This window comes from Chaetura pelagica, unplaced genomic scaffold, assembly GCF_000747805.2.
Source record: "Chaetura pelagica isolate M959 unplaced genomic scaffold, ChaPel_1.0 scaffold269, whole genome shotgun sequence".
Lineage (NCBI taxonomy): Eukaryota > Metazoa > Chordata > Aves > Apodiformes > Apodidae > Chaetura > Chaetura pelagica.
The window spans coordinates 1,161,594-1,178,228 of record NW_009954705.1 but is presented as its reverse complement, the minus strand read 5'-3'; the positions used below and the strand labels follow the sequence as shown (position 1 = coordinate 1,178,228).

The following is a 16,635-nucleotide window of genomic DNA, read 5'->3' as shown; positions in this document are numbered from 1 at the left end:
GCGTCGGCGTTGGAGGCTCCCGCCCCTCTGCGCGGGCACTGCCCGCTCAGGCACAGGAGCGCCGGGAAGAAACGGCGTGTAATGCCCCAGCCTGAGCAGCTCCAGGTGGTAACAGCGGCAGGGGAGCGGATCCAGCTGGAAAAATGATTCCCAGCGACTGCCGGGTGTTGCTGGCGATGACAAGCATGAGAGCAGCGTGCCGGGACACAGAGCAGTGTCGGTGCTGTTTCTCATTATTAGGTTTTGACTGAGCACCCAGAGCCCAGCTGAGCCCTTCCACAGGGCCTCCCCTACTCACCTGTGTCACTGCTTTCCTGCTTGGTGGCTCAAGTCTGGAGGTTCCCTGTTCCTTCCACTAAATCCTCCAGAAGAGATACCATATTCTATAGGTGCTATTCTATAGGTGCTTTTTTTCTCGTCTCAAACCTCAATCGTGCTTGAACATGACTGTAAATAATTAAATCAGTTCACGTGATCTTTGATGTAATTAACTGGTAAGACCAGATAAATGACTGATCCTGACCTAGATGTACCCCATCCAGCGTTACAACAACTAGTCACCATTAGCATGAGCTGCAGTAGAGACACCTTGTTAACCCCTCTGCTTTTGTTAAACCTTGTTACCTGACACAGTTATTATTCTGCTATGTGGAGCAGTATCTGTGGCCCCATCATCATGTGAGAAGGAGCTTACAGGTTGCATTTTTTTTGGAAGCTGGGAGTTATTTAACACAACGTGAAGACACCAAGGAAGGCAGGTGTTCTAAAAGATGTGGAAGGAGAAAAGTTAAGTTTGATGAAAGAGAATTGAGGTAAAAAGTAGGAATTTATTCCAGATCAGCTCTTGCAACATATCCTGCCTCCCTCGGATTTTTGTAAAATTCCCTCTTCGGGATCCACCACCTTAGGGGTGATTTGAGAGAAAGGCAGCAATATGCAAATATGTAGGATTTTCAGGGTTAAGGCATGAGTATTAGGCTCATTTATGTCATCACTTTTACAGATTCTTTGTCATTTTTTAAAAAACTTATGTTTCTGGAAGCACATGACTGTGGGAGAGTTGTAGCTTTCCTGGAAAAAAAAGGGTCTTTCTACTTTATCTCACAATGTAAAAAAATTTAGAAAGTTGGTTTGGAGGGTGTCACCCAGAGAAAAGAGTGAGAAGCCAAGTCAGACACAAAACGTTTTACTCTTTGTAATTCTCCTGAGCTGCAAAGCAGAGTGGAAGACTGTTCTATGTCTAGGACAGGTCTGACTGCTCTTTAAAATACTAAGCACCCTGAGCTGAACCCAAAACACAAAATTTCTTGGTGTAAAGAGAAAGGTTTTCTCTCCATCCTTCATAGCGCTCAGGTTTCTCAGTTAGTGTCTTTCTGATAAACTCAGACTTCCAACATATTTTGCGGTGGTTTTCCCAGTTTTCAAAAAGCTACTTTAGTCATCCCCCACTGGAAAATAAAATTTCATAAGCAGTTCCAGTAAGTCTACCATCTGACAGCTGAACTAGCTTAAACATAGCTTCTTGGTGTGATACCTCTCCAGTAAATTCAGGCCTTTCTTTTCAGCACAATCATATCTCAGCCTGCTTTTTACTTGTACAGGCATTTTCCCATGTATGTACCTACACATCTTGACGAAATCCTGACTCAGTATCTGGCAACTAGAGGTTTGTCCGACTTCAGTGAGAACAAGATTTCTCTACTGCATTTGGTTTTTTATAACCTGTAACAAGATAATGAAACTGGAAAGCAGGCATAAACAAACATTGTTCAGAGGAAGCAATTTATTTCCATTCCAGCTTCACTACAGCACAGCAATACACAATATTATTATGTGTGATACATATTTAGTATCCCTTACCCAGTGCTTTCAGTCTCTGCAGTTCTGACTTTGAGCTTTCAGGAGGATAATTGACATGTAAGCCATAACAGCAACCTCTGAACAGGACAGCCAGCAGCTGAAAGATGAAGACAGTGGCTCAGAGCATTGCCATTTTCCCAATATTTCTTTTCTGGATTCTTCTTCTGCTGAAAGGTTCATTAATTCTCTCATTTTCTGTTTTGTCGATGTATTATATTTCTCAAAGACCTGCAAAAGTTTAGACCACCTTGTCTCATCTCGTGTACGTATTTCTGACTAGCACATCACTCATTTTTTTTCTCACTGTGAAGCAGCTGGAATCATCTAAAGTTCAAAATATCCCTGCTTATCCTAAATGCCTTCCTGGATTTCACAGGAATAAAGGCACAGGACAACAGTGAAAGCTGTAGCAGTTGACACAACAATGAGCTCAAATTTTTCCTATACATGAGCGTGTCCAGGTGCTCACTACTCCCTCTTCCTGCAAACACTCCCACATACTGTCCTTTACAGCTGCAGTGCTGGTTCATCAGACACCTTGTTTGCATGTCTAGCTCACAGTCTGGTTGCTACATCCGTCTGCTTCTGCCTAACTCTTTGCTGCAAATCTTTTCCCTGGTGATGTTTAAGTACATCTTTCCCTTTCTGACTGTGGTGTTAGGCATGCTGCTAACAAGGCAATGCCAGTGAAGTGGAGTAAAGCCAGAGATAAATTGGCTCAGCTTGTGCAATCAGAATCTAAACTATATTCCCATCTGAAGGCTGAAGCAAGGGAATGCTCAACAGGCCAAATGTGTTGAACTTTTGAGGTCATATTTTCTGGTGGCTTCAGCTGGTGTGTCTTCAAAATCAGTAGACATAGCTGGGTTTCCATCAGCTAAGCCCCTGGCTGTCAGCCTGTCAGTCTCTGGTTTGAAAAGGGTGAAGGGTAAAGTGGCCAACAAACACAAGTGGAGAAAGCTGAGCAGAGAAGGACTTTGTGAAACGCTAGTGGGGATGCTGGAAACTTGGGTTGCATCAATGGGGAGGAATTCAGAGTGCTTGGTGTAGATACCTAATGCATACTTGCCATACCCTCTGGCACACATTCTCTCAGGAAGTGCCAACATTGTCTTCATAGCAAATAGAGGGAGATACCTGTCTCCACAAAGAAGTTGTTCACTGTTCTTATGGACCACAGACAAACAGGATCTACCTCTGATCTGCAAAACCAGACCAATGTCTGTGTATGCTGTGGAGAGGTGGCACTCGAAATGAGGTGTGTATTGGGTGCCTGAAGGGGAAGGACTCAATCCACATTTGCCAAGAGGGCTGAGAAGGGGTTGTTGAGATGTTGCCAGCTTAGAGCTCAGGCAGCTCTAGAGGTACCAACATCAAAGAGGAGATGGCAGCAACTTTTATTCATTTCTTCCTTTCAGTTTTGCTCTTTCCATCACCTGCAGCAACAGTCTCATTACTTTCATCCTTCAAGTGCTTCCTGATACATTTACCTTTTTTTCCTCTTTCAACTCTTCACTTTATGTCCAATCATCTCAGGAACTGAGGAGAAAAAAAACACAACACAAAACAACAACAACAAAAATCCCACCACCCAAGACCCAAAGGCAAACATTTTCTAGGTTGCCAGGAGAGAGTTGTTATTTTATGATTCAGTGCTTATTTGTACTTGTGGCAGGTGCACCTACCATGACAAAGACTATTGAAACCTGGTTCTTTTGTGCCCTTACTTTTTGCATGCTTTCCTTGTTTTTTGCACCCTTATGGTGGTTGTTGCCAGGTACAGGGTCACTGGAAGAGGGGGACCTCAGCCAATAAGAGCTGACTGCAGGTCAGATTTAACCTGGATATAAATGGAATCCTGCTGGAGGGAAAATGGAGTCAGTCCTCCTCGGAGCAGTGGGTCTGGAGTCAGGGACTCTCCCCTCAGATTGGAACACTGCCTGAGGTAACTCCTCCAGGTTGAGAGCACTCACCTTGCACATCACCATATGTGCAATCTAAGGATTGATCATGAAAGCTTAGGAATTCTTCAGTCAGCTGTGTAGTGTTAGTCCCACCTGGTATCTGAACTTGTAGTTTACTAATGTTTGTCGGAGTGTTAAAATTTTTTTGTTGAAATAAATCTCATTTTGAGTGCTTGCCTCACTTATTTTGTGAGCCTCTGCAACAGTACTGTTGAAAGGTGGCCTCAGAGACTCAGTGAAAATGAGATACATTTCACACAGCCAGTTGTGCAGTCTTACTTCTGTTTTCTTTTTTTGTGTGTGCAACAGTGGGGGCATGGTTACAATATAGCTCCTTTAAGGATAAAAAGTGACTTTTCAAGCTGCAATCCATGCAGAAAGGTTCGCATGAAATATTCTAGAGAGATGGTGCCTTTGAAGTGGAACAAACTTTCCCAAACTGCTCCTTATGCATAAGGACAATGACATCTGCTCCTGCTGCCAGGGCTAGGAGCTGGCAAGTGAGCTGCCCTGGCTGCGTGGGCTCCTGGGGCATGACAGAGCCAGGGAGGTATGGAGGTGGGAGAGGGCAGGAGAAAGCCATGGACTCATTCTTCCTTGCCCTTCACTTTCTGCTTTCCTCAAAAGAGTGGGACTTGCTCCCTTGTTTGCTTCCCAAAGGGGAAGAGCACAAGGCTGTGAACAGCAGCTCAAGAGAAAGTAGCATCTAACCTGGCTCTTGTAGTGAGCTGCTGGGATGTCAAAATCCACATCAGAAGGGCTCAGAAGAGTCTCCAGTACACCAGATAAATACAGCCTGTTGTGGAGAGAATGGAAAGGGAAGACTAGAGCTTGCATTCTTGGGTGAGCTGAGTGTGGACTCTATAGGCAAGTTGGAGCACTTCATTTTGCTGTTGCTCTGAGAAGGACTGAGGGGTGCTTGGGGGGTGTTTCTGACCTGGGCATCTTAGTGCCAATGGGAAGAATGGTGCATGATCATCTTCTGACTCACAATGGGCAAATGCTGACTGCAGGGTTTGGTGCTGCAGTGCCCTTTCAGAGACACTGCTGCAGAAATGAGCTACAAGAGGGAGCCTGTGTTTTGCAACGTGGTTTCTAAAGGAGCCTCCATAACACAGAGAGGCTTTTGTCTTGATACATTTTCTTCAGTATTATGGGACATACTTATAATGTGTGATGTATCTGCACTTTTGAAAGTTTCTCTGAGTATTCCTTTCAGTCACTTCCAATATACAAATGTAGAGTTTGCAAATGCACATGATATATCTGCATATTCTTTTTGCATTTTTAAAAAAAAGATGTATTTTTTTTTTACAATTTTATTGTATTTAGTTTTTAATAAAATTGTTATCCCTTACCAGAGAGATAGGAATGACTAAATTTGTTTTCTATTTCTTTTTTTACAGTTCTTGTTATGACAGCAGTTGCTTTCACTTCTGCAGTCAATCCAAATACATCTGAGATTACGTGTTTGTTTATCAGCAAGAAGGAAAAAGGCTCAGGAACACCAGAGGCATTGGTATCTCCTAAGGTAATCTAACAGAGAACAAGTTGCTTATGTAGAGTACAAGTTACTTATTCCTCTCCATTCCAGAAATACCTTCCCAAAAGCTTACAACACTCTTTCAGCTGTGGGGATGTCACAGTCAAAATAATCACTGTTAGGTCAAATACGACTACCAAAGGTTAGAGGAGAATATATATCAGGATCCATACTTTGAAACTACAAATAAGCACTTTTTTCCTCTAAAACTGGTTTACTTTCTTTTTGTTGTTTGTTTTTTTTAAATATTATTCTTTTTTATTGCTGCTTTGATGCTGTCTCACAACACCATGCCTAAATATTGCTGGAACTGTATCAATGTAAAAAGCTATGTGTCTCTAAAGGCACTGACAAGGCTGTGATGTGAACTCATGGCCAGGCACAGCCAGAGCCAAACCCCTATCATGGTGTGTGTGTGTGCCACAGCTGCTGGGACTGTTAGGGAAGCTGCAGCACCATCTGTTCTCACCACCAAAGTCCATAAATTCTTGCCTGGTCTAAACTTTGACTGAAATGCCAAAGCTGGTTAGAGAATCAAACAAGAAATTTTTCTCTCTCTTCAGACTCAAAGTCTTGAAATGGCAGATATGGTGCAACTAAATTATAAAGAAGTTGAGACCTTCAATTGAGTTATTTCCTGTGGATTCTTTTTTCAAGAGAGTCTTTTGAAATCTTTTTCATTCCTGGACAAATAAATCCATAACCCAGATAACAAAAGAAGGTATATCAGTCAGAGCTGTGCAGTCCTTGTATCAGACAAAGCAGAATATGGCTGTTATCTCTAGATACTTCTCAGATCAAGCAAAGAGATTAACAAGGAGCAACGAATGTGAAGAACCAGCTGGCCAAGCACAGTGTGGAGCAGAAGATGCAATGAACTCTGTCCTTTCATAAACTTACACAGAACAAATTTCACACACCAAAAAAAGGTAGATATTTAGGGCTGCTCTTCAGATGGAGCTGGTCACTTGCCACCTATTGCTACATCTAAGCTTAGAGACTCATTAAACCACTGGTGGCTTTCAGAATGACTGTGGAACATTCTCTTTCTGTGTGCAATTCCTCTTTAGCTCTATGCAATGGTGGAGAAATGAAAGGTGTGAACATATCCAGCCCAAACATTCTCTACCTAGTAAAACCCCCAAGGAGCTTTGGAGCAGCCTAGCCAGAGGATGCAATGACACGCAGTGGCCCTGCCTTTGACTTGAGGTCACAAACAGAAAGGTTGTATTATAGTTCTCTGTCTTCCTATGGTTATATGTGAAAGAAAACCAAAAATGGGGCTAAAGAATAGCCTATATCACTAAGGGAGACTATCCTGCTTCTGGCTAAAATTGTTCTGTGATGTCTGTCTAGAGCATAGAATTAACTCATTCAACAGGAGTCCAATAGTGTTTCCTCATGCAGTTGAATTCAACATATTCATGACTATGTTTGACAGTAGAAATGAAAACAAAACAAAACAAATAAAAAATGAAGATATAATGAAGGTATTATTTCAGTATAATTTCTGTTCAGATTTGGGCATTATGAGACATTATTAATTTAGGAAAGCTTTCCAAAAGAATATCCTTTTAAAAAGCAAGTAAAACTGATTGGTAATGAATACACAACAATCTGTCCTCTTGCATTGCAGATTTCTAACGTTTTAGAAGATCTTGGGTGTTACTTGAATTCTCAAGGAACAGAGAACATCTATGAACCATCTAAAAATGTAGAAGTCAATGTGTTTGAAGATATTGAATTAAGAGTGATAATGAACATTTCAGAGATCATTTCATGCTTTTGGTTCTTTAAAGAGAGAAAAGCTTGTAAACCTTCATTGGACTCAAAGTATCTGTAAGTCAAGTGATGTACTGGATCAAAGAAAGTTTAGGATTATTTTTTTAGGATGCAAATAGAATATTTTCTGTGACTGTGTTTGCATTTAATTTAATATCATGAATTATCTTTTTTAATCTTCTAATCTTTCTTAACTGTTGTTGCCTGGCAGCACACTGCTGGTTGCCATTTAGACACATGTACAGATGTGAGTCTTAAAGCCAAGAACAGTTTGAAATCAGCTTCTTCTTTTAATTTATATAGCATCAAGCAAGGAGATCCCCAGGGACTTTCTAACATTGATCGATTTGAGCTTTGCAGTGCTCATGCGAGGCAAATATCATGATTTTATAGTCAAAGAAACTGAGATGTGGAAAAATATGTGATTTGTTAGAGTCATGCTGCAGATGAGGAAGAACACCAGCAAAAGCACCTTCATTCTTAGAGCCAAACCTGGGCTGGAACCTGAGGCTGGAGTATTGCCTCACCCTGCAAAGCACATGGGATAGAACTGTAGGTAAAAACGTTTCTCTGTGGGCCTCCACAGCTGTTGTAACTCAGGGAGTGCAGCCTTCCCAATGCTTTGGTGTTCAGTATGTGCTTGCAACCTGTCGTTGCAAGTTCTCATGTGCTACTTGTGTAGGAAGATACATGATGAAAAAAAGTTCAGGTTGTAGGGTGCTATTAAAGTAATGAGTAATGGAATCTCTGAAGTGTTTTTGCAAGAGCTAAAGAGCTAACATTTTGTTGTGTCTGCTGCATATCACTTCCTAGATAACAAATGCAGCTTTATTTTCCTTTTCATAGGTATGTTACGTCTTTGGCTTTTTCCCAAGTAAAAGAAGAACAAGCTGGAAAATACACCCTCTCAGTCATGAGTAAAACCAGCAATTACACAGTAGTTGTGCCTGTTCTCATCCGAAGTAAGTATATCTCAGATGAAAGGGGACACTCCATCAATAGATTCAAGGAGAGACCCTCAGGTTCAGTCAAAGCAGTGAAGCTCTTGCATGCTGCACCTTCCTAAATATCCTTACAACTTGAGGCTGCCTTTGGAGACTGAAGTCAAAACCACAGACTGGGCGAGAGTCAGATTTCACTGTTAATAAATCATGGAAATTAACAAACAGAGATATAAGTGTACAGCAGCCCTCTTCTCTCCTATGAGTGATTCCCCTTTGTGCCAAGAGGGACAAATCAAGGGTGGCTTTTGTGTGCTTTCAGAGCTCATGGATGAGATTTGTTGGCTTGCCTCTTAGCCTGTTTCTATCCAGTGTTACCAGCTGGGCTGTTATCTGGAGCAGATCAGGATATCCCTTTTACATTTTTGTTTCTGGCTCTCCAAAACCTTGTCCCATTCTGCCACTTGTCTACCTGTGCCTGGCACTGGTTCTCTGCACTTCTCACACAGCTTTTCTCTTTCAGTTCTGTGGGCAGCAAGAGGTGCCAGTGGGGGAAGAGGAAGGCAAGGTTCTCTTATCAGTGCCAGCCTCTACTTGTTTCTTAGGTCTTGGGATAAAACTCATCAGTACTGCAGCTGCTCTTGGCACAAGAGTGCCCAAGAAGCTGAGATTTTAGCTGGTGTTAAATGCTCGTGACAGAGCACATGCAAGGTGTGACTTTTTGAAAGGCTCACAGTGGGAGCAGATTTGATTGAATTTTCTCAAGGACCACAGAAGAGAAATCTCTGATGCAAAGACAACTGCTGCAACAAAGTTCAAGTTCTGTTTCTTAGTAAGGGTATCCAATAACCTTTTTTTTTAAAAAAGATAAGGTTAAAAAGGATTGAAAAACGTTGTGTTTTGTTTTGTTTTGTTTTTTAAAAAAAGGACCCATATTGACTCAATCATTTTAAGAGAAAAGAAATACTGCAATATTTTATCTTGAAAGGGCTAAATTTAAAGATAAAATTAAGATATGGGAAAGAAATTTCAAATAAAAGAAAGCAAAACATCATTCCAAACAGCTAAGATTTGTAAAGTTAGCACCAAACCCTTCAAGAGACAGGTTTAATAGCATGGATCATTACTTGCATTTTTTAAATAAACTGTCTAATCAACACTTTCCTTCTTTATTTGTTTTTAAAACATTTCTTCTGTTTTATTTTTTTCTCTCTCAGTTGTTAGAAATGTCACCTTGTCTCTCCTTCTTCTATTTGAAGGCCTATTTCATGTCTTAATTATAATTTTAGGAGCTTCATTGAGGGGCTGGGGTATTAAAATTTTAATGAAAAGTTACCTTTTCCACTATATCAATTAGGTGTTAGAGGTAAAAGATGCTATTTTATGTGCAAGCAAGAGTAGTTTGAAACAGTGTCGATAAAGATCTTTTACATATCAGTTGCTCAGATTGCATTCTCTTCGCTCCTGTGAATCTAATATCATACTTACAGCTCTCATAAAATCCCCCAGGCTAGATGTGAACCCTTCAGCTGAGATTTGAATCTCTATAGGTGAAAAAAAAACAAAACAAAACACTTCTAGGCCCAGCTTATAAGGGATAAATTAAGAAAGAAATTAAAAAACACAGAAGTATTAGTTTCACCTTCACATGTCACCATGCAGGCAATGGAAGTGTGACTAAATAAAATGTAGCTCTTCTGTGTGGAATCTGTAATTTCATTGAAGGTGACCAAAAACCAGCCTCAGGGCTTTTAATTTTCAATCAAAGCTCTAGCAGTTTTAATGCGTTACATTCTTGTGCTTTCTCAAAGTCTGCACCTCACCAGTTCAGGGGACTGAGAGTTGTTTAGAAACCTTTTGCCCCTGGGTTACACAGATATGGTACAGAGAAGTCTGCTGGTTATCAGAAGACATTCTCACCCCTTGTTTTTCCATTGTGTATCTGATCTGACTGAGTTGTATGCAAGGATCCCATCCTGTGTAGAGACATTGTAGTCTCAACAGATACTCTACCAGAGGCCACAGACTTGGGGTGTGATTTCAGAAGGTGTCTGTGCTCCTGCCCACTGAAATGAACAGCAACCACAGCAAATTAGCACCTTTCAGTATCAGTCTCTGGTGTATAGAGAAGCAGGCTTTTGGTACAGGAGGAGGTGGGGAAGCTGTGTGTTTAGCAATCAAGGCTGAAAACCTCATGAGACCAACCCGCAATATCCCTGGGGCAGAATCATTTTCTGTTTCCTCAGTGTTGAAACCTCCTGAAACAAACTACAACTCTGTAACTTTATGCACTGTGAAATGAGCAAAGCACTGTTTCAAAGTGATTTCAGCATTCCTAAATATTTGCATGATTTTTAACAGCGAAACCAGGCAAACCCTATTTCAGGAAAAGGGAAAAATCAGATGCTGTCGAGTGCGTATCTAAGAGCTACCCCCAGCCCTATGTGGAATGGATATTTTGCAAAACACCTGAAAAGAGGTATGGTGTATATTTAGATGCATGTCAAATCTCTAGAATGAAGGTCTACCACCTTCTGAAGGAGAAGGGGGAGGTTTTGTACTGCTGATGTCCCTAGCAAGCTGGGGAGATAACTGAAGAAGAGCTTTTGAGTCAGAATTTTTGGAGATGAGCTCTGCCAGGTTGCAGCCACGTGCTGGTTGAAAACCTGTGTCTGCACAATCCGTGTCTGGAGTTCTGCAGCACATTTTGCTTAGAAATTTTGGCTGTTCTGCTCTTTTGGAAACTTTCAGCACTTGGCTTGGGAAAAGTTATTCCAGATTATAGTATTCTGGTGTCATCAGAGCAAGTCAAAGGTATCTCATTTCCCTCCAATTCTTCACTTTTTTACTTTTTTTCTTTTTTTCTTTTTTAATGTGAATGGATTAGAGCTGGGAAGATGTTACAAGGCATAATAATTTTACAAGCTAAATTATTTCCCCCCATTCTATTAACATTGATCCTATTAACAGCAGAAATAACGCCTTTCTCTGTGGTGCTGCAGTTTAGGATCTGCATCTTACAGCAGCCTCTGGATTTGCATCAGCTCCCACCACCAGGAATTCAGAGATGTGGCATGAAAGCTCAACCTCTGTGATTTCAGTCTTGTCCAGATTATACTTACAGCATTACCTGCTTATAAGCCAGTTTGAGCCTATTCAGATCATTTCAGTTCATATTTCTGCTTAAGCTGTGATATTTTTATTTTCTTATCTTTATCTTTTATAGTTCCTTTTTATTCAGCTATGTAAGACCCAGTTTTCCCACTATTGTTTGCATATTCTCATGGCCTGGAGATTTATCAGATGTGTTTGCTTGAGGTTAAACAAATTAGTCAATATATAATTGTGCTTGTAATTGCAGTTGCCCTGATAAGATGCGTGAAGAAACTGGGGAACTAGATGGCTTAAAGAAGATACAACTGAAATTATTTCAAACTTCTATCTGGTGCTGTGCAGTTAATGACCTGGGCAGAGAATGCACTAGCCTCTTTACAATAGGTAAATTCTCTCTAAGTTTTACTTATGTGTGAGCTGGATTCTGCCACTGAAGTTAGTTAGACTGATCATCTGAGTACACTTTCTGGGCTAAACTACTTGTTTGTAATCACTGGAACAATATAATAGTGAATACGATTGCTCTATCTCACATTTACACCTTAAATACTAGCAGCTATTTGTGGTGTCTGTAAAAAAAGTCTTGCCCTTCTACATTTGCTAAAACAATTATTAACTTTGTCTTCATCCTTTTAGGACTGTGTTGGAGGGCTGTGCTCTTCAGAGTGTTCTCAAATATATACATTTATAAATAATAATAACTTAATTTATAAATTCACATTTGTTTGTCTTTAAAAAAAAAACAACACAACAAAACTGAGCTAAACTAAGATCTGTGCTGAGCTGTTCCCTCTAGATATCTTGCAAGTTATGACAAAATTTGGTTTCAGACATCTAAAGTAATGAAATCTACTGATTTCATTATTAACTAGTAATTTTCCCAAATTCTAATTGTCATTACATTGTAATAATGGATGCCTATGGAGTGTTAGAAAAAAAGTTGATCTAACTGAGCATTTTTCCAGGCATAGTGACAGTTGTTTCAGTGACTATGTTTTGATTTTGTAGATTTAAATGAAAGACAATCAGCACCTTTACCTGAATTACTTGTTAAAGTTGGAGAACCATTGCTGATCAGGTGCAGAGCTGTCCACCTTAATTATAAATTTGGAATAAAATTTTCTTTCGAAAACAAAGAAGTTGAGCAGGTAAGAAGGCTGGGCATGTCTTAAAATAGATACTATTGGGCATTATCAGCTGATTAAATGGGAATCTCTGTTGCAAACTAGGGATGCCAGTTTGGAGGATTAGAATATCAAACAGATGGCTCAGCAATTCGGATCCAGCATGTGTTTGCTCCAGCAGCAGGAAGAAGTGATAGTGGACATTACACCTGTTCTTCCACCGCTCATCCGAATCAAACTGCTTTGGTTACAGTTTTAGGTAATTCCAACCCCCATTTTGTCCCTTGGTTGGTTGTTTTACTTTGTTTTCCATATGGCCGTTCTTTGCAGGTATGCAGAGTATGTTTACAGTTTCTTTTCTATGGAAGAAGTCTATTTGCACTTACTGGCACTCCAGGAGTCAAGACATTAATCTAAGATGAGTTATTCTGGTGGCTGAAGATCATAAACCTTTTCTTCATACTATTTTTCAAATAATTCCTATTAAAACCCAGTGCTTTTAGAAGTGAAAATAAATGGTGTTGTTTGGAGATCTAGTCTAGGTGACTGCTTCAATGGTATCTCTAGAAACACAGGCTGGGATTAATCTCATTATTGTAGATAACTCTCAGCCATTGTGATGGATGGTGGCTTTTTGTGTGGACACAAAGCTATAGGGTCCCCACAGGGCTGTGCCTTGGGTTTTATGGGCAGGGGGGAGCTGCGTAGTAGTGTAACCCTTCTCTATGCCACAAACTCAGATGTAGGGAACTACAGAACAAATATCAACAATTGGAGGTAAAACACTGGAGAAAACACCATTTCTGAAGCAGCCCAAGAACATAAAATGCATGACCTGCCCTCTGTGTTCAGCTTTTCAAGTTCTGCTTAGTTAGTTTGGCCAGAGACTTGAATGATCAGTGATTGGTCTCAACTAATGTGAGACAGAAACGTCCTGCTGTGACTCCAGTATGTGTTTTGAAAAGCTGCAGCCACGGCCTCAGCCTCCTCCTCACCACTTGCTCCCATTTCATCTCCCTTCATTCACAGATGGCACCTCCACCCCACCTCTGCTCCACCATTGGAGAAAGGGATGTAAGGTGGAGGTTCTCATGGCCCCTGCTCTGCTGTTTTGCATAGTCCATTCAGCTGCTCCTTGCTCTTACGGAGAAAAAAAACAGATCTGGGTGTACTGGGAATGAATTGAACGGGTGGAAGGTCCTTGGTGGTGGGCTCTCCCACTCAAAACCCAGAACAGATGGGAAAAGGCTGTTTTCCTTTTATAGCAAGGGAGTGATCTCATTCTATTTAAGCAACACATCGATTTAAAAGCCAGTGGCATTGAAGTTAGTCCAGAACAGCCTCAACTGCAAACCTGGTTTCTCAGATGGAAATAATATACAATAGATATAATTCTGGAAATAAGGTATTAAAGGAAATGCTGTAGTTAGGACCAGGCTGCTGGAATAGGCACTGGGAATAGCTTTCTGACTGGTGTGCCTGGAGTTGGCATTTGTAGCCCTGAGAACAAGGCTCTCTGAAGACACCAAACACCATGTGTTTGGTTTTAAATGCAGTTGCTCCCAGAGTTTACAGCACCTAGGCTAGGAATGGCAGGAAGTGAGAATACTTATCCCAGTCTCTTCAGAAATTACTTTGCTAGTACAATATCCTCTTTTCAGCTTCTGCCTCCCAGCGAGTGGGAAGTTCTGTCATCATTTACAATAACCCAGTATGATACCTTAACATTTTTATTACACACATCTTCTTACTAAACAGGAAGGTAGGGGTGAGGAAATAGCATAGAGAAAGGGCAAGATCCTCTTCTTTCTCAGTATTGGTACCCAGTGCAGAAACAGTGGCTGCTTAGATCCATAAAACATCAGGTGTGAGTATGTGTCACATTAGCAGGGGATATTTGAGTCCCCTGCTCAAATTTTTATTTCTTAGTGGGGTATTTTTTGACTGAGGTGCTCCACACTACAGTGATTGTCTGTACCCTCCTTCATACCTCTTATACCAACAAAACTCCTGAGGGCTTGTTGGCTTTGCTGATGAAAAATCCTCTTTACTCACATGATGGATTACAAGGAGGGGGGGCATGTTGTCACACCTAACAAACATGCTACACTCTCCAGGGTTACACAGGGACATTGTGTGCTTCTAATCCACCCCAGCTTCTAACCTAATGTGTTAATGACAACTGTTGTTGGTGTGAATTTGTGCTAGCATCCCAGGTTCCATTTCAGCAGTGATATACAGATTCCACTCAGCTGTCCATGTCACAGGGTGGCAGTTCCTGAAATGATCAGTGTCCTTTCCTTTAAACCATCACTGTGCACGATAGTCATGATGTAACTTAACCAAGAGAAAACTGATTTGATTGGCACATACTGCATTGCCAGGGGAGCCTGGCTAGCATAACTACATTGATGGGTGGCCTAATCTCTAACAACACATTGCAGCCAGAAAGCTCTGGTTTGCTCTTTGCTGATTGGTACTTCACCAACTTATCCCATCTTGTGTAGCTGGCCAGGTCAGGCAGGGGTTTTAGGCCACTTTACAGCACAACAGAGATCATACCAACAACTGCAGCTGCAAGGCTCTTTGTTGCTGCAGTTCTGATGCTCAGTTTCCACCAGTTTTGAACAAAGAATTTTTAGCACTACACAATCTTGATTCAGGAGTATGCAAGCAATTTTGCCACACAAAAAGCAACAAAGAAAAAATTGTTTGAAGCAACAAATAATTAAATACAATACAGACACATTAAAACATTTATTCCAGTCTCAAGAATTTTGTCTCATCTCTCTGTCATTACTGAATAATTTTGTAGAAATACATTTAAACCTGCCAAAAAAAATTTAAAAAAAAAATTAAAAAATTGTAAGACAAGCAATAATGTGCTATTTTCTTTCTCATTTGAGAAAGACAGTACTTTTCCTGAGTTATTTTCCAGATAAATGGCATAAGCTGCTCCAAGGGCCTCTACGCACTCTAGAGAAGGCCTTTATTCTTGGCTGGTGGTGCTGTTTAAAGTACACACAGAGATGACCTTCTGTCTGGAAGGATGAGGTCCAAAAGATCATTCAAAATATGAAGGTCCAATTTATAAAACCAGTAGCCTTAAATTTCAAAAAGCAGGAGAACTGTAGTGAAAGAAATTGCTTCTTGTTTTAAAACACTGACATTTTTGTGGTTTTATGGGAGTTTCCAGATAGTATGTTTTTAAACCAGTGTGCTAGACAGAGATAAAACATGCCAAGCAGAATAGAGGGTTACAAAAAGAAAACACTCACAAGGAAAAACCTGGTCCAGCAGTATTTCTGCAGTGTGTTTTTTTTTCACCATGTAGCTGATCAAATGCTGGCACAAGTTTTCCAGAGATTGTAGAGTCTAATTCCTTGGAGATACTCCGACTCAACTGGATGTGGCTCTCAGCAGCCTCATCTGGTTGGACGTGCTCTGAGCAGGGGCTGGACTAGACATCTCCAGAGATCTCTTTTGATATATGATTCTGTAATTCACACAGCGCTGATCCTGGCCCCACCGATGCCTTTAGGACAGCCTTCTCCCACATACTGTTCTGTCTCTTTGGGAAGGATTCATTCTCACATCACAAGACATCTAGCCCCAGCAATTACTTTGGTTCCTTCAGCAGTCAGTGTCAAGAAAAGATACTTCCAGAAGCAGTTCAGTACATCTTTGTTGTCTTCTATTTTAGAATGGGATACATCTGGATGTACCTATCTCATTCCATGGAGCTTGTCAGAGGTCCAGATAAGTAGCTTAGACAGGTCCCTGAACTGCAAACAGCCCCATTAGCTGAAATCAATCCCACCCTAGCAGGGCAGGTGCCTGCAGCTCATGGTTCATGCAAATCTTCAAAATACTTTTTAATTTGCTGTTGCCTTCCATCAGATATGTCTAATTTAGACAGAGAAATAAAGGAGCAGCTACAAGACCAATCTGCAAAATCATCAACTCATTTCAGGGAAGGAGAAGCAAATACTGTCAACATCTGATTATGCTGGTGGTGCCACCTGGCTTTGTTCTCTGTTAGAGGAAAGCCAAGAGATGCAGCTGTTAACAACTGGAACACACACCTAAAACAAACTAAATAAACACTGGTGTTGTTGGCTCCATGTTTCTGCAGGGAGGATGAAGGGAAAATGTCAGTTCCTTTTGTCAGGGTTCTGGTCTAACCAAATATGCAACTTCAGCAGGCTGAGGTCATTGATCTGCAGCTGAATACAGTGTCATCATTTCAACACCATTTTTAACCATTATCTTATTTTTGATTCATAGGATGCATTTTGTGATATAAC

At 40.8% G+C, this 16,635-nt stretch overlaps 1 protein-coding gene across 1 annotated transcript in view; it reads left to right on the top strand.

Annotated features, from left to right (window-relative positions):
* Positions 1-16,635, top strand: part of FLT3 (fms-related tyrosine kinase 3) — a 41,542-nt gene that overhangs the window by 8,099 nt on the left and 16,808 nt on the right. Inside the window, exons 2-8 of the mRNA XM_010005652.1 lie at positions 5,231-5,355; positions 7,004-7,206; positions 7,996-8,111; positions 10,452-10,569; positions 11,452-11,588; positions 12,213-12,352; positions 12,434-12,587. Of these exons, the coding sequence (XP_010003954.1) occupies positions 5,231-5,355; positions 7,004-7,206; positions 7,996-8,111; positions 10,452-10,569; positions 11,452-11,588; positions 12,213-12,352; positions 12,434-12,587 (993 nt within the window). The remainder of the gene's footprint in view (positions 1-5,230; positions 5,356-7,003; positions 7,207-7,995; positions 8,112-10,451; positions 10,570-11,451; positions 11,589-12,212; positions 12,353-12,433; positions 12,588-16,635) is intronic.